Genomic DNA, 20821 nt, shown 5'->3' with positions numbered 1-20821 from the left:
GTCACGGGCTGTGCATGCAATTAAAAAGCCCTTTTCCCCAAGGAGTTCACAACACAGAGACAACATATTATTCCTTCCAATTAGTTTATTGCAGCAGACTCAGGCACAGAAGTCAGATTATCCGGGGGCATGCTAAGACCATTCATGTGCCGTTGAACTTGGAAAAGCCATTTTTCACAACATCTGGATTCAATCAATTTGTCGTCGATTCGGAGTGCCAGACCCATTTTCTGGGGCCATTAAAGTACACAGCACTTGTGCGGGGCTGTGGCTGTAATCCAGACGTGGGTATCCACAGTAAGAGTCCTGCTACCTCTCACTAGAATGGGAACCTGGTGGCCGTGGTCTGCTGCATGCAGCTCCTCTTCCCATCTGAGAAAGCCTCAGACTGGATTGTCACCTCCAGCTGTGCCCTGTGCAGCTTGGTCACAAGTGTGATGCCTGGACAGACCTTAGGAGGGAGGAGATTTGCTGCTAGGCATTACGGAAGCCTTTGCAAAGCCTCTCTCCTACATGAAACAGGCTTCTCCCCCTGTCTACCTCTGCATTTTGCTTTTAGCGCTCCAACCTCCGTCTTGTGCAAGCAGCCCGCCGCGGCTGCGGTTCTGCCAAGACGGGAACACGCTGAGAGGAGCCTGGTTCATTCAAATGTGTGCAACCACAGCTCATGCTTTTACAGCATATATTCAATGAAGCAGTGCCTTTATCTGCAATACTTAGTCTTTATCTACCATCTTTTCAGTCTAAAGCTTTTTTTGAAACGCAGATTAAGTAATAACAACGTAGGATAATTGAGTGCATTTTTTCACAGTGACACAATGATACTTATCTGTAGCTACCGAAAAGCAAGGATAACACACTATGTGAGCGCTGTATTATCTCGCTTCTGAAACAGACCAAGTTTGGCATTAGGGCTTAAGTAATTGAAATACAGCTCCTTGTACCAAAGCCTGTTTGTTTATAATAAAGCCTAATACATCTTTCTAATGGACGTTGCGATGTCAGAAGCACTGATGTGAGTGCTGACTCTGCAACCTGTGAGGCTGGTGGTGCACTGAGTGAGGAGGTCACACCGTGTAAGAGCTACATCAGATGTGTCTCCTGCTAGGTGAGAACAAAGCGCATCTTGTTGCGAGAGGAGCTGACCTTGGGGATCGGCGTTTGTAATGGGCGGTAGTTTTTTGGATGGCAGGTGAGATGCAGTTCTGAGCATGCTCTGCTTAGCATCACCTTGGCTTTTATCGCTAATTAGTTCCAACACTGTTGTGAGCAGACCTTACAAACCCACTGAGTGATAGCAGAGCTACAGGCTGGGAGATGAGTGGCTGGAAAGCTGCCTGGCCGAGAAGGACCTGGGAGTATTGGTGGATAGTCGGCTGAATATGAGCCAGCAGTGTGCTCAGGTGGCCAAGAAGGCCAACAGCATCCTGGCCTGTATAAGAAGCAGTGTGGCCAGCAGGTCGAGGGAAGTGATTGTGCCCCTGTACTCGGCTCTGGTGAGGCCGCACCTTGAGTACTGTGTTCAGTTTTGGGCCCCTCGCTACAGGAAGGACATGGACGTGCTCGAGCGAGTCCAGAGAAGGGCGACCAAGCTGGTGAGGGGTCTGGAGAACAAGTCTTACGAGGAGCGGCTGAGGGAGCTGGGCTTGTTCAGCCTGGAGAAGAGGAGGCTCAGGGGCGACCTCATCGCTCTCTACAGTTACCTGAAAGGAGGCTGTAGAGAGGTGGGCGTTGGTCTATTCTCCCACGTGCCTAGTGACAGGACGAGGGGGAATGGGCTAAAGTTGCGACAGGGGAGTTTTAGGTTGGATGTTAGGAAGTACTTCTTTACCGAAAGGGTTATTAAGCATTGGAACGGGCTGCCCAGGGAGGTGGTGGAGTCACCATCCCTGGAGGTCTTTAAAAGACGTTTAGATGTAGAGCTTAGGGATATGGTTTAGTGGAGTACTTAGTGTTAGGTCGGAGGTTGGACTCGATGATCTTGAGGTCTCTTCCAACCTAGAGAAATCTGTGAATCTGTGAATTTTATTTGCACAGGAGTCCTGGTGGGATAAAGCGATGGGCTGACATGGGGAAGGAAGCTGGATTCCCACTGAATCCTACCAAGCGAGGAGGAAAATGTACATTACAACACACTAAAAAATAACGTGCATTACAATCCCTAAATCCTCAAACACGCAGGTCTCTTCCACAGAAGAAAAGCCGGTGTATCTTCCAGAAAAAAAAAACCTGGAGGATCAATGGGAAAGCTGTTAGATTTAAATTGACTTACTGCCCAACGTGGTATTTTTGTCCCTCTTGCATTTGTTCAGGCGGAACATGATGGTGTGTCTCTGGATAATTTTCCACCTGCCTCTTTTGAATATCAGATGGAAGCATTTAGCTAGCGAACTGGAACGGTGCCAGATTTTGCAGGAGCCTTTTCTCCTGAGTTCTGCTGTTTTTGTAACTACTTAGATGGAATTATCCAAGCATGTTCCGGGCTGGCACAGGGTAAACGCTGAGCAACACAACATGAGTCGGCTGTTCATATGTCAACACAATTCCATAGTTAATGTCAAGGAACAAGCTACTAGAGTTTATTTAGCTGTAATTCACGGTTTTCAAAAGGACAAAAGGGTATTTGATATCGTATGAACCTGTGGAATGACCCTGGCCCATCAGCAAAGTCATTTCAGAAGCCGAAAAAAAATAGTTTACACCATTTTGCTGCTCATTTGAGGTGCGTTGTGCATGGATGTGCATAAAAACTGGTTTGCTGAACGTGACTGAAAGCTTCTTATTCTCTTAAGCATCTTGTATTAGGGTGGAAGTAGGATAATTCAGCCAGGTAATTTGGAGCTTTGAAGTTAAGGAATCTATTTGGTTTTTAGCTGTCTATTTATACATATTCACATTGGATAATTGGAATAATGATGCTAGGATTCCAGTTTGAGTCACCTATTCCTTCCTTGTGTTGTTTAGCTGGGGCTAATCATGAGAGAAGAGGTAGTGGTTCCAGCTGCTGTTTTCCCTAGTAGAAAATGAACCCGACCATCCCCGTTCTCACATGTGGCCAGTATCTCCAGAGTGCAGGAATTTGTTAGCTTAAAGCTTCTCTCTAAATGGGTGACAACTCTTCTCTGATAAACTGTGGCTGCCCTGCATGTGAGACCTCAGACACCAAATAAACAGTGCTGGCATCAGATAATTGTGTTTAGAATGCCGAAGCCTCAGAAGTACCCTATCTTTTGAAATGCAATGTTTTTTTCATGGGTTGTTTACATCTTCCTGCAGTGACTTCATGTCATCTCGTAGTTCTTCAGTGTCTGTGAAAACTTAAACCACTGATCCTAGAAAGCATTTGCAGGATCAGATTTCTTTTTCTTAGGCTTTTGGGGAATGACTTCTCTATAATTCTTCCTCCTGCTCCTAAAAAGTGCTGATGGGCAAAACAAATCTTGCAATCATTAGAGATGTAGCATTTCTGGAAGAGGCTTCACTTGGTGTGCTCCAAGGGGAAACATTGAGGTTGCTGAGACAGCACTGGGAAAAGACACAGATGTTCTTGTACTCACAGCCCAAAGCCTTAGGTTTGCTGGCCTCAAAGTGTTCTGGAGGTTTCTGCTTGCTCCCTTTAAAATCTAGGGTGAAAACGGCCATTGTAAAGATCACAACCTTTTGAAATTTGAGAAAGGACCTGTTACTTGGGCTGGAAACCTCTAACGCTTTGGAAGTTACGAACAAACAAGACTGAAGCTGGCCATGTGAAATCAATGACCATGTCAAGAGTAGAAGAGAAGGCACCAAAAAGCTGAGGGTTTTGAAACTGTTTATCTAAGTTTCTTCCATGGCCCCTCTTATCTCAGCATCACTGCACCTCCCAGATGGTAATACGTTTATCTTCTTGCCAACACCCTCGCAGGGTTCCTATCCCTATTTTACAGTTAGGAGACCCGAGTGCAGGCGCTGAGTGATATGCCCAGTGGCACTTGGGGTTTCTGTGGCAGATCAAGGAATGAAGCTCAACTTTCCCATGCCCCGGGCTAATTCCTTAACCCCATGGGATCCTCCTAGAAATGAGCTGAATGGCTTGGCAAAACACAGCAGCATGTGGAAGTAATGCTCCAGTGCAGTATGGGCGAGCCCATCTTCAACCCCAGAAATGTAAGAATTGGCATTTAAGTCTTGGCCTTTTGGAGCAAGTTGATGCTGTGTGGTGGGGAGCTGAAGCTGGCTCTGGGATGAGCAGAATACAGCTGCATGGGGCAAAATTTATTGGTGTGGGTATAGCACTGTGCTGGCCAGGCTGTGCCGCATTGGGGGCCAGCTCTACACAGCGCTGGGTGTGTGGATATTGCTGTCCGTGCAGAGCAGCTGGGATTTCAGGTTCCTTTATCACCCAAGGCCAGAACTGGATTGCCTTGATGCCAGCAGACCAGTGGATCCTCCAGTTCACCTTTGCAAGGGTATTATCCTGGGTTTTGCAAAATTTCCCTTCCAAAATGGGTCTGGCAGTTTCAGCCTTTGAGCTGCCAGTTGCTCATGAGTTACTCCACACTCTTACTCCTCCCTTCCTACCAACTCCATCTCCCAATCCCTGCTCTTCCCAACACTACAGCAGCAGAATACTCTAATCCTAACAAAGTGCTTTAAAATCACAAAGTGATGGGGTGGGGGAATGAATAACAGGAGAGATTGAATATTTACCGTGTCCAGGTTACCTAATAACTGCTTGCTTCATTCATTGATAATGTTTAAACTATTCCAAACTGCAGCATCTAATAAACGCTACTAAATAGTGCCATGCCCATAACTTGATTGCAGTAATCCATCAGGGACATGTTTCAAAATGTCAACCTTTCTCAGCAGTTAGCTGGAAAACTAGTTCTTAGTGTGAGCGTTGGGAAAAGCCGGTGTTTCAGATGCCGCTGGGTGTGGTAGATGCTGATTCTGAAATGGAATCTGCACGTTCCTTTTTACTCTGCGCTGGTGTCCAAAGCCCCTTTTAGGAGGGCAGAGTAATAACGTACAGACAGGCAGGCAGCCCCAGCCTGAAGCAGACAGCTCGATTAGAAGGGCGGTGAGGTTGCAGGACAAAGGGAAGGTGAAGACAAGCACAGAAGGCAGCGATCTCCGTTGGCTGCCTGCCTGCTCCTCGCTGCCATTCACGGTGGTTTCGCTGAACAGGCGAACTGGTGTGCTGTCAGTCGGGAATGCTGTCAGCTCCTCGAAACCTTGTTTTCTGAGGGCTTGCTCTCCTGTGCACACTCAGCAGTCTCTAATAGAAGCAAAAAAAAAAACTCTTCCGTTGTCATCGTAAGGTAGGCAACACATCATGAAGTCCTCAACTAAGAAGATCCTAGATGAGTGTCTCATTTGCATGTGTAACAAAGCCTTGGGTAATCACCAAGAGGACGCTGGACTCAGTTAAAAGACTTGGACGATAGCACCGGGTATTTGGAAAGAGGCATCTATGCACAGCGATTCCTTGATCTGCCTCAGATTTGAGTTCATGCGCTCATCTTGGAAAAAGATGCTGCAGCAGCTTCACAGTGCATCTGGAAATTCCAGATTTTTGTGGAAAGCACTGAATCAGGAGGTGGGAGGTTGGGGATGGCTTCATTTATTTAAGCACCATTTATTTAAGCAACATGGAAAAAGGGTGGAAGGGCTTCCTTGGGCAGCCAGCAGAAGGGAGGAATAACCAGGGCTGCTCACACGGCAGAGCTCACGGAGGAGATCCTGAGCCCAGATCTGGCCGGTTGCAGCACTTTAGCTATGACATTACGCAAAGTCTTTTGAAGATTTCCTCTTGGCACAGCCTGCTGCATCATCACGGAGGTAAAGCAGGGAACGATCTAAATCTTGTCAGGAGTTGTAAAGTAGTCAGAACGGCTGGCTGCAACATTAGCCCCTTCCCAGAAGAAGGAAGCGAGGTGGCTGTAGGCATGGAAGAGTGGGAGGTGTGAGTGGTGCAGCAGAGGACTGCAGCAGGCTGGTTCTGGCCTTGAGATGCAAATTAAAATAAGTGAAGGTGAGTCAAGGTCTGGAGAAAGGGGAGATGAGTACAGTAAAGTCATTATACAGAAAGACCCCTTTTTCTGAAGTTTCACAAAGCTTTTATCTACCCAAAGCACAATAATCTATATATCTAATTCCCCCCTTCACCCTCCCTCCTCTCCTCACCCCCCTTTTTTAATGGTACAAGTCTCAGGGATGGTTTTGCTTTTATCTGCTGCTGTGTACTGCTGGTAACTCGTGGCGTTATTCCAAGGTGACTGCCCACATCTAGGTCTGATCGTGCTCTGACTGTGGAGGTGACAGTGGCATGGCCAGGACACTTTCTGGGCTTAATTTCCTGCTATTTCCTCTCACTGGTGAGTGTCACATCCTCCAGAGTGATCAATGGCCCCTGTACAGAGGTTCTTAGCTTCATAGAGATGTCGTTCACACCTCAGGCCATCCACTTCCCCACCATATGCTTCTCGTGCTTGCCTTTCCTGATCATGTATGTCCCCAGTCTCTCTGTCCACATTTGCTCCCTCTCTGTCTTTAACGAGACAAATTTTAAAGTTCAGGAAAGAAAGCCTCATTGTTGAGCTTTGGGGATTGCTTGTGGGAGAAACCCCATGGGTGGCTGAAATACTCCAGCATTCCCCTTTTAAATTTTGATTTACACTGTGCAGAATGGGTAGCATTCCCTGGAAACAGCACCACTCCTCCCCCAGCACCCCGGCCCTTTTAAAACAAAATTGAAAGACAGAAAAGCTTTGGGCAACTCTTCATTTGTAAACATTGCGTCTTGCATTTTGTTTCTGCCATACACTAAAATATTAACATTTTCTGTACTAACATTTTATGGCCTCCTCTTGCATGTTTTCCAGACACTGTCATGTTGCACTGGGAGCTCCACATCTTGCTGGCTGTGCTCGGCCTCTCATCGCAGACTCAAACAGCTTCCACAAAGCAGAGATGCTGACTGCACTGGTAATCCCCCTCTGCTCAGAAAAACTCCCGTTCTTTCATCACCTCGCAGGGATATTTCGAAGGGATTGCTCAGACTTGAGCTGTGCTCCCAGAACTGAGAATCCTTCATTTTCATCTCGGGCTAAGTGACCATTTCTAAGGGGATTGATCTGAAACAGGCACTGAATCCTTTTCCTTCCTGAACCAGCTTTAACAAATAGCAGGGTGCAAACACAAATTGCTTAGCGGTTGCTGAAAGGCAGCTGAACAAAGGGCTTTGAAAAGCTGAGCCTCCACCACGAGCGTCGGCTGTGCTCCAGCTCCTGGAGGTCCCATTGAGCGGCACTGGGAGCTTAGCAGAGAGCGGGCGCAGGTTCTTCACGAGGTGGTTTGCCTGGGACACACTTCAAAAGCATTAAGGCTGATGATTTATCTTGCTGATTGAACGAGCTGAGCTGCCAGCGCGTGTGCTAGGTGTGGCTGGATGGAGAGAAAGGCGGCTGCACGGCAGCCACGAGCACCTCTCCCTCTCCCTCTCGCCCCATGGAGGAGAGGATTTCATCCTTTCGGAGACAGCCCATGCCTCCTCACTGCCTAAAGCGTGTAGCTTGGAGAGAAAATGCCTTAGCTGTAGCAGTTTGGGACTTTTATAGTTACTGCCATGCACTCATGTAACGTTATGCTCTTTTTGTAATCAAACCTTGGAACCTTGGGCTGCTTTTTGCCACCATTCGCTGAGAATAATCATAGGTCAGTGTTCAAATTGCATGAATTCGGTTCTGGGCTGGTGCCTCATCCTGAGCGACTGCTGAATCTGTGGGTTTGCTGCACACACACCACAGGGGCCTAATAGACGGCTCTTTGTGGCAGGCTGGCAGCACTCGGTTATGCCAAGTGCTCTGTTTTTAACATTTAACAACAGTGGTGGGTTTATTTTATTTTGTTTTATTTTATTTTGTTTTATTTTGTTTTGTTTTATTTTATTTTATTTTATTTTATTTTATTTTAATTTAATTTTGTTTTGTTTTGTTTTATGTTGTTTTATTTTATTTTTTATTTTTAAGAGGAATGACTGAATTATCTCATAACCTGTAATCGGTATTAATTCTTTTGACTGTTCTTGGGTGTGTTATAGATGATCATTGTTGTCTGACCCTAGCTAAGGCCATTTCTAGAAAATGCTTTGTGTGACTTTGTGTATATAGCAGAAAGGAATGCAGCTTTCCCCTAATTATATACTGGTAATGCAGGAGGAGACATTTCTAGTTCTGCTTCTGAAACTATTTCCTTTGAGTGCTGATTAGCCAGTGATAGCAGTAACCTCTGAGACCGTTTTGAAGAGGAGAGACGAGGCAGGAACAAATACAGTTTCATCACTTGAAGCCTTGCATAGATTGTAGCAGCAATTGAGCCATCAGTAAGTCACTGGGGATAATATAGTTAAACTGCTCTGTATTTTAATAAGATTAAATCGATTCAGTTCTTTGCCTGTCTTTTCAAAGCCAGTGCTGTATGGTGGTCAGTAGCTCAGCCATCCCTAAGTTGGGAAACAAAGAACTGAAGTTTCATGTGTTTAAACTGAAGAACTGAAGAAGATGTGAAGAATGGTTTCTTTACATGCAGTTTGCTGCATTAGATGTATAGAAAAATTATCGCAGTATAAGCAAGTCACATTTCCCAATCAGCTATGCCTATCTGATTTGCCTTTGTTCTCAGTTCTTTAATTTTATTTAGATCTCCTGACAGGCGTGTGAAGGCATTTCTTACTGTATGTGCTGCAAGTACAATGAATTTCTTACAGAAGTGAGTTCAATTGTCAATACCATTTATTACGGTATTAGTTAAGGCGCTGTGAATAAATCAAAGGATTAACGTTATCTCTTGGGTAGAATAGAGGAACAGAACATGATATTGCTCTTGTATAACTGATGCTCAATATTTTTTCAACCTTTCATTTGCAAAAATGTAAGGGGGTTCCCTAAAGTGGGTTCTTTTCTGTGAGTCTGAGCTGGTAACACAGCTTTTACCATTTAATTGTTAAAAAAGGTGTTTACGTCACCATTATTTTTTATAGGTAGGTATTGCTATATTTAAATATATTTGGGCTGCTGTGTCAATGCATTTAACACTTCTGGAGCTGAATGTTTCATTCATGAATTGTTCTATCCAAAACAGACAAAAGTGAAAGAAATCATATCAGTTAATTGCTGCTCCTGGGCTGGGCTATAGACATGACGATAATCCTGCATTAGCTCTGGGTGAAGGGCATTCATGTGGACATTTACTGAACCTCGTCTGACCTGTGGCAACTGCTGCTCATTGAAGAGCAGCTCATTAAAGAGCAGCAGCATCACTGCGTGTGCAGACCTACAGTGGTGAATACAGGATTAGATGTTAACCCCTCTGGTTTAGCTGATCAGAGAGGTTAAGAGATGACTTGGCTGTGGTTGTGGAGCACCTGCATAAGGGAGACGTTTCTAATAGGAGTCAGTGCTTCATTCTAGCAGAATAAGTTACATGGAAATGAGAGTCAGCTTAATTAGAGCTGGAGGACTCTGAGGGAGGAAGGCAGCTAACCTTGCCAACAGTGTTCCAAGGACAAGTTGGATTTTCCATCATGCACGTCTTTATGTTGAGTCTGCATATCTCCCGGAGGATGGGTCATAGCTCAGTCAGGAGTTACGGGCTTGAGGCAGGAACTGGGTTATTTGCTATGCAGAAGGTCAGGACACAGTCGTTAAGGCCTCTCTGGGCCCTAAAGTCTATGAATTCCAGCAAGAATTACTGCACGGTCACCATGGCCGGCCTTGAACTTGGGGAAAATATTAATTGCCAAATAACACATGTCAAAGATGCCTTATAGATGAAAAAAGGAGACAGCAGTGTTGCCCTATGGGTCATTTATCCTGCGGCATATGATGCCAAAATCTGATTCATTAATCTAAATCAAGTTAGAGCACGGCTTTGAGGTTCAGCCATGGTGGGACTCAGAAGATCCTGGTTCTGTCATAGGCTTTCTGTTTGATCTGAGCTAAGCTTTCACCTTTGCTCCATGTGGGTATTTATTTTTCCAGTATCCAACATGAAGTACTATGGTGCCTTGCAACAGATACCAACCGGCTACGGACCACACCTGAAACCATTTGCAACCTTTGCATCCCCAGAGATCCTGCGAGGCAGTAGAAGTTCACAGAAATTTATTTTCAAAGCTTCTGATTCTGAGCAACACAGAAGCCGGGCAGTTTTTGTGGAATCTGGATTTCATTTACATAATCCCCCCAGTACAATTCACTGATATTTCAGTCCCTACCAGAGCGACATGAATGGCACACAGAATGTGCTTATTTCTTTGGACTGCCATTTAAAAATAACTTGTCGTTAGGAGTGTGTCCAAAAAACACAGGATTTAAAAATAACTCTGCTAATGAGAGCGGATTGGCAGTAGCAGTGCTATAGGTTAGAGCCTATGCGTGTGTCTGTGCCTGCCCTCCCCGATCACCAGCCCTGGCTTTTCTGCAGCTGAAGAAGAGATGTAGTGCTGCTCATCCTGCCTTGTTTTCTCTTTGGCTTGGAAACCCAAAGGTCTCTGGGGATATCTTTGAAAGCTGCTTCTGTACAAGGCCATGAAAACCCTGCACCCCAGAAAAATCTCCCAAGCAGGGGCTCTGCACACTGAAAACCCATGGGGAAGGCTCTTTTATTCCAAAAGGAGTCCCACTGTGTGTGGAAATCTGAAAGATGCCCTCAAAAAAAATCAGCCCTTCACGTTACAGTATAGATGGAGAGAGGCTGAAAATGAATTTCAGCTTTCAAGCGACTTTATGCTGCCTCCTTGATTGACTTGCCAGTTTTAATACTGTAAATTGAGGGATTGCGTGTAATGCATTCATGCCGTTCTTGTCTGGAATGAAGCAAGAACATAATTTATGGGGATATTCTCATCTCAGCCTTTGAGGAATTAGCTTCAATTAACTCTGTTGGGAATTGCATGTGTCAGGTGTCAGAAAGCCATCAAGTTTTCTTTAGAAATGCCTGCTGCTGCGCGCATTTCATTCTTCGGCTGTCTGAAGGGTTTTAGTGGTGGATAAGGATTCAAAGCTGGGGAAACACAGATCTGGGTGACCAAGTTTCACAGGGTTAATACCGCACACAGATGATGGACAGGACCGTAGCTGAGTGCATTGCAGTCCATTATAATTTATAGCCACCCAGCTTGGTTGGGAGAGGGTTTGGGGAGGGTTGAGCAGCTTGTGAACCCAGAGTGCAGGAAAAGCAAACACGCCAGAGGGCACGGGCTGTAAAATAGGATCTCTCCAGATAAATCTTTCTGACGTCCATGAGAATTAGAAAGGACATCGACTTCAGGCTGAGAGTGGCCAGTGATCGCGGCTCTGACATCCTTCGGCTGCAGTCTGCATGCCAGGTTTGAGGGCAGCCCTAAGGAAAGCGGGGTGGAAAGGGTGAGGGATTGGGGTCCCAGTGCATCGCAGTGCTGGGGTGCAGCAGCAGAGTCCCCCGGGGCACACCAGGGAAGATTGCCCTTCATCAGGCGCTGTGGAATCAGATGAGAGCAGCTCGACAGGAGCAGCTTGCCGTTGTGATGGACCCCTGAGCCACAGCATGATGCCACCCGCCAGCCTCACCGAGATGGAAGGGACGTGTGGCCTGCCAGACTTCATTAGGCTGCCGCATCAAAATACAGCACAGGAGAGCCGTGAGCTTTAGACAGCCCGAGCGAAGCTCCCTGTGTCTTGGCTTGCCAGCGATGGCTCCGTAATTACCCTATCAAGCATCGTCTTGAATCTGAGAAGAGTGGAGGGTGCTTATTTTCACTCATTTGCACATTCTTCAGCTCTCTCTTAATTTCTGTGCTAGTGGGGACAGAATCAGGCAAAGATGTCTGATGCTCCTTGAAAGCCAAAAATCCCCCCCTGCCCCCTTGATTAGCACTTCATTATCAGCTGCCACCCACCAGGGCAGGCACCGAAGTCATTTTGTTGGCGGACTGTTTCCCAGCAATGCCCTTACACCTAAACAGCCAATTCTCTATCCACAGCTTATCCCAAAGATTAAAAACCCAACCGAGCTCGATCTGAGCAAATCCAAACCAGTAATCCTAATCAGTTCTGTCGCTAAAAGTGCATTAATATGGCACAAGAGGGAGCGTGGCTTTCTTCCAGCAGATACAACACTCACAGCTCGTTTGGGCGGGGAGTTTTTCTGCTGCTGTGTATTGACACAAAGGAGCACTTAGCTTGATAATGCCTTCTGGCTGCTGTCACGATGCGAATATTAAGAACAAATTAAGGTGTAAGATTAAACTCTGGAAGTTGTTACCTGTTCACGGTGAGGTAGCAGTTGCTTCTTTATCTTTTTTCACACCAAAACATTGGCTGTCATCACTTGGGGGTTTAAAAATAAAATTTGTCTCCTACCTTATTCAGGAAACAATTAGAATCTGAAATCTCCTGTAATATTTCTGCTACGGCATTTCTAATCTGCAATTAAATCTGTCATGGGCTGCAGCATGACTGGCTGCAAGCCCCATGAAAGCTCGCTTGTCGGGGTGGCTTGCTCATGGAGCCGGTTCAAAGCGACGCGGACACGGCAGCTTGCAGAAATTGAAAGCCGGCTCGAAGTTCGTCATGGCCACAAAAATCCTGAGGCTGGCGAGGCTGAGGCTGGTGTCAGGGTGGGGTGGGGATTGCTGTGCACTGGGGCTGTGCAGCCCAGGCTCTGGGTGGCCCCAGTGTCTTGCCATGCAGACTCCCACCGTCGTGGGAGATAGGAAAGGTGGCAGCTATTGCCCAAATTCCCCAAAGGGCAAGCCGTGTCGGGTCCGAGTTAGCAGTGAGCAAAGTCTGTTTGCCGACACGTACCCTTGACATCAGTATTGACAGCGGTAATTGCAGGAGGACGTGTGGTTGGGATGAAAGAGGTGTCTCCTGGGTGACAGACGGTGCTAGTGGCAAAGCTGGCCCAACGCGCTGCCTTCCCAAGTGATCTCAGTGCTAAATGCGGCGTAGCCAAACCTGCAGTCGCTATGGAACTGGGAGGAACCGAGAGAAATGAGCAACAGAAGAAAGCAAGGCTTGCTTTGGAAATGCTTAAGCTGAGTAAACACAGCTAAAAATAACCTGCTCCTTAATGAGACGGGGAAGCTGGAAAAAGCGTGGAGAAATTCTCGTGAACAGTCATATGAAGGATGAGTTCAAGGAGATGGCAGCAAAACCGCTGGTTGGAGGGCAGGGTTGTACGTGCGGGTGCCCAGGGCTGGGGAGAACACGGGCTGCAAGTCCTCAGCTTGTCCGAGCCCACCCAGAGGGACCCTGTCCCCTCCTCGGCACCTGCCTGCAGGGCGCTGGTGATGAGTGGCAGGAATTCAGGGAATAGCACCGGCAGCGTGCTGCGGCTGCAGAGGCTGATTTATGCGGCGATGCTGACAGCGAGCTATGTGCATGGCTTAGCTAAGCACCCCTCTTGACATGGGATGAGGGTAGGAGAGATCAGGTAAGAGCACACAGCCCTCTGAAAGCCTGAAGTGCTGGTGAGGAAGGAGGGGTATTTTTGGTGGTGAGCGAGATAATGAAGAACACAATGGGGTGGCAAGGGAAAATGAAAACTGTAATGAGGACATCTATTAGAGCATTAAACTGCTTTCCAAAGGCAGTGACTGAAGTCCCATAGTGAAATCTGGGAATTGCAGTGCAAGTGTAGCATCCTGTGATGAGAGTTGTCCCATGATGAGGATTGAGACTAATTAAGTAGTTTCCTCCTCTCTGCTTTGAAAGAGTGCCCTGCCCAGTCCTGTCCTACCTGGCAGTGCTTGTTCTTAGCAGCCCCCTGATAATGCTGAGTGAAACATCTTCCTTCCAAAAACACAGAGGTGACTTGGAAAGAGATTGCCCCTAGGTGAGCACCACAGTTAATATTTCAGATCCAAGAGAGTTTCCAGGCTGGAGCACTTGTGAATTTAGCTTCCCCAGTGGCACAGTACCCATATGAAATAAATTTTTTCCAAACTCCATTTGGAAACTTGAACATTTTGCTCAATAATGGGCAAGAGCTGCTGCAAATGCTGCCATCCCCACAGTAGCTCCGCGTTTCTCCTGATTCACCCAGAGATACAGATTTGCTGAGGCTACTGGAAACGAGCAGCTTGATTGGGAAATGCAGGAAATGTATTAACACGTGGCCAGGCAGCCGCTTAGCAAATCTTGCCAAAAATCTCTCTGGCTGCCTGCGCTTTCCCTCTGCATTTACTGTCCTTTCATCTTCATTAACCTTTTATAGCTCTGTCTGATTGCTGCAGATTTCCCACCATTTCCTACCAAAATGTCACTCTAACAGCTTTGTTATGGGCAGCCGATATCGATGTTGGACATCACAGGGCTGTTAACATCTAAGAGAGCGATTGAGATGGGATGGAGCTGTTTGTGAGCGATGCCAACGATGAGGGTCCGACCACCACCGAAGCTGCAAGGAATGCATGTAAGAGGGGAGCAGGAGTGCCATCACCCTACAAAAAGCACCACAATGGCTCTCCCAGATGACTGATAGTGTTGTGAGAAATTCAGCAGCTTCTGCAGCTCATTGACCCATTGCATAAATGGGTCTTTAAATAATGAAAAATTAAATTAAATAAATTGAATAAATGCTCTTTTGCAACCGATTTTTGGGGCCAAGTTTAAAATGCCAGCAACAACAACAACAAAAATCAAAAAATGTTCCTTTTTAAGAGTTTGCAAAAGATGCTTGTCAGCTGCTGCAGTCTTTGTGAGTCTGGGTGTGGCTTTTTTTGGGTATAACTCAGAGATTTCCATTGTCTAGCAGCTAGCTGGCGCATTAAATTGTCATGGATCACATCTTTTTCATCACACATGCACAAACCTGGAAGATTAATTACACTCCCTTTTGTAAAACGCAGCATCCCAAGTGATTAGGGAAGAAATGAATCAAGAATATGAATTTAAGTACCTAAAAGCAACGCAGCCACAGCTCGGCTTGAAAGAAAACAGCTGCCAAGGAAAATAGTAAGACAAAAATGTGGAGCAGTGTCTCTGAGGCTGGGGGAGGGAAAAGGATGCTCCCAGAAGTGTTTGGATTGACCTGGGGCCCTGACACCTTGAGATGGGATTGCATCAGCTCCAAAACTCATGCAGGGTGTTTTGTAAGGGACAAGCAGGCTAAACTGGAGGTTTTTCAGTGTACGGTGATTTCCTTCCAGTTAGGACTCAAGAATTTTTCACGTATTGGTAAATTCAGCTTTACTCTTAAGGTTCAATGAGTCGTTGCTGGTTTTAAAGGGAAAAGTGGGCATCAGTATGGCACATCCAGGAATGTAGGCAGCATATTTTGTCTTCTGCCCTCCCCACCGCGTGGCTTCTTGCTTACTTTTGTTCTTCCCTTGCATTTTAGGTGCTCTGCGAGGGGAGAGGTGTTAGTGCAAATGGCTGGTGGGGCAGGTCTGTGCTGCGGGGTGGGTGCATGCTCCTGTCCGCAGCTGCCGTGGTCACCTCCAGCAGAGGAGCTGCAGCTACGTGGGTGGAAAATGTGCTTTGCTTGGTGAAGGTGAGTCATGCCACAAGGTGCTGCGCTGTGCAGAGGCCACGCTCCGTGTCGGAGGTGTGAGTGTTGCATGGGGTCTGCAACAAATGCCATATTCAGGTTGTGTTTTCAGGCTGATGCAGTACATGGTTTTGGTCCAGCATGTTCTTCATCTGTTTTTATACTCTCTGACCCCTCCTTTGCTTCCTCCAACGCTGTCCCCACTGTTTTTTTTTTCCCCAAACAGACTGCCACTGCCTGCCTAGAAAAGAGATGCAAACGTAGCAGAGCTGGAGTGGGAGACGTAACCATCTCCAGCTGTGTGCCGTGAGTGGGCTGGGAATGAGCTGTTCCCCGGGCTTCGATGGCAGTGAGGGACAAGCAAGTCCAGGAAAAGCTTTGAAGGGTGAAAAGGAGAGAGTCAAGGGAAGCAGTTGCCCAGGAAGACTGGAATTTCAGCCAGTGGGTATTTTTAGCACAGACCCGGGCAATAAGCTGTAACTTGACCCTGTGCTGGGGGATGAACTGGGAGACCACTCAAGGTGCTGCACAGCACCATTTGCTATGTTTTAGCTATTTACTTGTATTTATGTAAGATTTAAAGGCTCTTTTTTTGGCTTGTGGGTGTCTGTTTCTGTGCGTACACATACACACAGAGCAAGGGGCAGGGAGTTCACAATGTGACCAGACATATATCAGGGTGCTTATCTGTCAGCACATGCAGATAAGGGAGTTATAAAGCTCCAATTTTAGAGAAGAGAGTGGTTTTAAACATGTTTCCTTGAGAAGCAGCGAGGGGGAAGAAGGACTGCACGAAGTCCCACGCTCCCTCCCCTCCCCTCTCCCATCCTCATTCTCCCAGGGCTTTTCTCACTGTGGCTGCGGGACCAGTGGGACCCCTCTGAGGGCTCATTTAACTCCTGAGGATGCGAGAATGCCAGCCAGCAAGAGCTGGTGCTGCTTGGGGAAAGGTCTAGTGAGCATCAGGACCAGAGGAGGGAGGAGCTGGGTGGCCAGCTCGGCTGGAGGATGCTGGGGAGCTCTTGTGAAGCACCTCAGGACGGAAATCACAACCTACAATTGTAACATATCAGCCTTTTTAAATAGAGAGAACAAAAAAAAAAAAAAAAAAAAAAGAAAAGGGAAGAAAAGGATCTTTTTTCTTCCTCCTGGGAGGAGCTCTTATCTGATTCCTGAAGATTGTTTTAGTGTCTGTGCTATTTTTGTAGCTGGAAGTGCACTCTGTGAAAGAGCAAGCAATGCTGAGAACCTCCGAGAAATTCATTATGAAAGGAGGAGGCCAAAAGTTGAGCTGGGACACGGAAAGCAAACAACCACGTGCTTTGCAGCCTCCAAATTTGATCTCCCTCTCTGATGCCCTACCAGCCGTATGGCTCCGAGACAGCTGGGCTGGAGCAAACAGCCTTGAGGCCACCTGGGGGTCTGCTGGGCAGGATAAAGTTACTCGAGCATCCTCACCCTGCCGCTAACATGTCACATTTGCAGTTCACTATTGATTTCTGGGACTCAGGATCCCAACAGCCACCAACCAGTGGACCAGAACAAACTCCAGACCTTTTGGGAATTGACAGAGCTGAGATGCAGAGTGCAGTCTTTCACCACTTGGCTGCTCTTGCTCTCCAGGTCATCCATCTGTATGCAGCCACCACCACTCCCCTGCAATGCCAGGGGGCAATAGCTCAGAAAATGCACCCCTCTTTGCTGTTTTTCCTGTGTGGTGAGGGGTGCAGTGATAAGTGTGGGATGCTGGCCTGTTTCACTCTTGCTCACTCAGAGAAACAGGATAGAGCTGCCAATTTTTTAATTTAAATTATTATTATTTTTTTTCACAGTGCTGAGAATCATGTGTTTGAAAATCTTGCAGAAGGTCTTTTTTTTTTTTTTTTTTTTTTTTTTTTCTGTAATGCACAATCCAAAGCAACGATCTCTTGATGTATGGCTGCTGACAGGTGCCCATCTGCTCCCCTGGAAGCTCATCTTTCATGCCTCATCTCCTCCAGCATGTGAGATGGGGCGAAGCAGCGTGCCTGTCTGCAGCCGAAGGGGATGCTGCATGCAGGACTGCATCGCTCCGCAGATGGCTGCCATGCAATATAATCTGCTCAGCCTTCTGGTGTCGGAAACATTGCTGGCTGTGCATGCAGGGCAGGGGGAGAAGAGAAATGCTGCTGCTGCAAAGATAAGCATGTGTTTGCTATGTTCCTGAATGCTGAGGAACGGGAGACCTGCGTGCTGGCAGCAGGGAAGAGGTTAAATTTTGATAGCATCTTTGTTAAGCCAGGAAAACTTTGACCTCTGCCTCTTCTTTACTTCTAACTGAATTCAGGAGATTATGACAAAGCCTGTGTGGGCGTGTTCCCAGAGCTCGGTTTCCAAAAGATGGAAATACCATCTTCCTCCCCTCCGGAGATTTCGGCAGCGGGAGCTGGAGCTGGAGCGCTGCTGCCGAGACCCCCCAGCACCCACACCCTCACCCTCTGCTCGTGGCCAGGAGCGGAGCAGCCAGGACGGGAGGCATGTCCTGCTGCATCCTGCTGTCCCGAGGAGGGTGATTTATGGTGTTTTGGGGGTCATGGGGGAGCCAAAGGGTGCACACGCACCTTCCCTCCCTCTTTGTGAACATATAAATATATTCTAGTGCCTGCTACTGCTGGCTTCTGAATGCGTGGATAGATGTTTGGCCTTGGTTCATCCCACCCTAAATTTGCCTGAGATGCCTGAGTGTGGAGCACAGACATCCTCGGGCTCCCTCTGTTGTCGATGGAGCGAAGAACCTGCAGAAGGTGACCCAGCCCAGGTGAGCGATTCCCTTAATTGCCTTCTGGCTAATTCTGCACCAGCTGGGTGCCCGCAGGTGGCTGGGCAGGATGATGGGGAGAGCAGCGGGCAGGGGTCTCGTTGCACCCCGTGTCTGTCTGCCTTCATGTTTCCTTGTGGTTTTAAGCACGGAGGGTCCACAGTGCCCGTGGGGTCCAGCTCACCACTTGCCAACTCCTCCAGCCCTCTGCAACCAGCCAAAGTCCTAAAATCAACCACCCCGCACTCCACATGCACCCACCCCCCGTGACACCCCCTCGTCCTTCGCTCCATGGTGAAGATCTGGAAGGAGGGCAGGGGGATGCCTTTGCCCATCTCACCTCAAGCTGGCATCTCGGGAGTGAGGAGAAGTGAAACAACCAGGAGAGATGAGAGATAGGGCACGGCACACCTTGAGATGAAAGACGTGTGGTTGGTGTTTGAAGAGCTGTGACGTTCCTTGGAGAGGAGGATTTATTTCTTCATTAACTTGGTGCCTGAACAAGTTTATCTTGAAGCACTGAACAAGTGTCATTCATGTTTCCTTTGAGCAAACAAGGCTCTTTGATAGCGCCTACCCTCTTTTGACCTTTATTTTAATTTTGAATGCTACTAATTAACACCGATCGTTCATTCAACCACGAAACTAGTTGTTCCTGCTGAATGCAAAGCAAATGCTTTGTGGTCAGGAGAAAAATGGGGGCAGGTTTCTGTAGGAAAACTCCAAGGTTGCGGGATACCCTATGCAAACAGGGGACTGTTGTGCTCAAACTGGGGAATTTCCTCTCTGGTCCTGTGGAAATAGGAATTTCCTCTCTGGTCCTGGGAATAGCACACCCCGTAGGAAAGGAGAGGGTGCTCTCAACAGATGGCTTGTGGAGGCAGTGCCAGGACTCAGGACCATTTAAACCCTGTTTTTTCTTTTCTTATTTTTCTTTTGAAGTGTCTGGTTTACAGCTACCTTGGCAACTGCTTGAAGAGCACAGCTTTGCTCTGCTCCCAACCTGCTTTCCAGTGTTGCTGGAGTAACGCAGCCTGGGGTTACCTGCCAGCAGGAACCCCAGGGAGATGTCACCAAGTGCTGCCCCAGGCAGCACGTCCCTTTGTCCAGGGGAATGATCCCCCACGCTCAGATGAAGGCAGGAGGGTTCATCTGCCTTGTGCACCAGCCTCAGCCTCTCCAGAGCACCTCTGCACACCAACATCACCCAACATCCTCAGTCCTGTGCTTGGAGGTTGCCTTCGCCTAAAATGGCCAAAATGCAGCAGAGAGATTGGGTTCAGTCGGTGCCTGAAGGCTTCTGCGGCCAGGAGAGCTGGGCAGGGTTTTGGGGAGGAGGAATGAATTTTGCCAAGAGTGGACCAAGGGCTGGGGTTTCCTTTCTCTGCACAAGTCTTACCTGGTGTTGTATCACCTGGAGAACAAATAGAAACCGAGATCTCTTATGTGAGACGAGCTCCCTGGTGCACACATAATGGAGCTGCTGGTGTTGTGAAGGAGGAACTGGGCAGTTGTCCACATTTTCTACACAGGCTTCATGGAAAAAAAAAAAAAAAAAACCACAAACCAGGATTATGGGCTCTAGCTTGAAACCCTTCCCATTTCATGAGCATGAGTAACCACTGAGACAACGCAGACTGTCGCAAGGAGAGGCTGGAGGGCTCGGATGCCAAATTCTTCCTTCAGTTACTGCAGCAGGACCTTCGGTGCATCACAGCTGGTGGGATAAGGTGGATGGTATCTGGAGACAGGGCTGAAGCCCAACCATGAGCTTCCTGTGGGACTGGGAGCAACTCTACCAGGGCTTTATATTTCCCCTCTGAGGGGCTACAGGACTTCCCCACCTCACCAAGACAAGGATAACAGGAATTGTTAAGGACTAGTAAGGGCTCAGGTACCACAGCAGGACAGAGCTGTCTGGGCAAGTATCGCAGGTTTCCTTGGGACGGGGATGTCGTGGGGACTAGCATGTCACGTAGCAAGGCTGAAATGCTAACCGAAAATGCCAGCTCTCATGCAGACAATCCTGGATCTCGGCTACCAAAGTGCTTTTCAGCTCAGTCTCAGGGAGCTGTGTGGGCTCCCCCTGACCCTCCATGGAGCATGTCCACAGCTCTCACTTGAAGTGCTTTAACAGTGTTACCAGTTCTGGCTCATTTCCTGGGATTAAAAAAAGAAAAAAGAAAAAAGAAGCACATGTGACTGAAAACTTAGTTGCATCAGCAGCACTATTGAATGACAGGCACTGTCTATTTTGGTCTAATAATGAATTCACTATCTAGCAGCCTGCCATCATTGTGGTCCCATGATATTTCTAGCACAAGCATGGGAAGATAAAGCATCCACTGGCAAGGAAAGTTGAGCCTGTAACAGCTTCCAGAGCAGGCCAACAGATCTAAATATGATTTCCTCGTCTCCACACACCGACAGCTCAATGCAGCTAAACAAAACCTCTTTTCTAGCCCCCATGAGAGTTTTTAGCACCCGTGGAGCAATCCGTTCTGCACA

At 47.5% G+C, this 20821-nt stretch overlaps 1 protein-coding gene across 1 annotated transcript in view; it reads left to right on the top strand.

Moving 5' to 3' along the window:
- LOC310899995 (uncharacterized protein) overlaps nucleotides 1–20821 on the top strand; it is a 70275-nt gene that overhangs the window by 12573 nt on the left and 36881 nt on the right. Inside the window, exons 3-5 of the mRNA XM_083837173.1 lie at nucleotides 6867–6969; nucleotides 15367–15519; nucleotides 15743–18313. Of these exons, the coding sequence (XP_083693299.1) occupies nucleotides 6867–6969; nucleotides 15367–15519; nucleotides 15743–15826 (340 nt within the window). The 3' untranslated portion in view covers nucleotides 15827–18313. The remainder of the gene's footprint in view (nucleotides 1–6866; nucleotides 6970–15366; nucleotides 15520–15742; nucleotides 18314–20821) is intronic.

This window comes from Anser anser, assembly GCF_964211835.1.
Source record: "Anser anser genome assembly, chromosome: 5".
NCBI classification, from domain to species: Eukaryota; Metazoa; Chordata; class Aves; order Anseriformes; family Anatidae; genus Anser; species Anser anser.
This window is presented reverse-complemented; position numbering and strand designations above follow the sequence as displayed.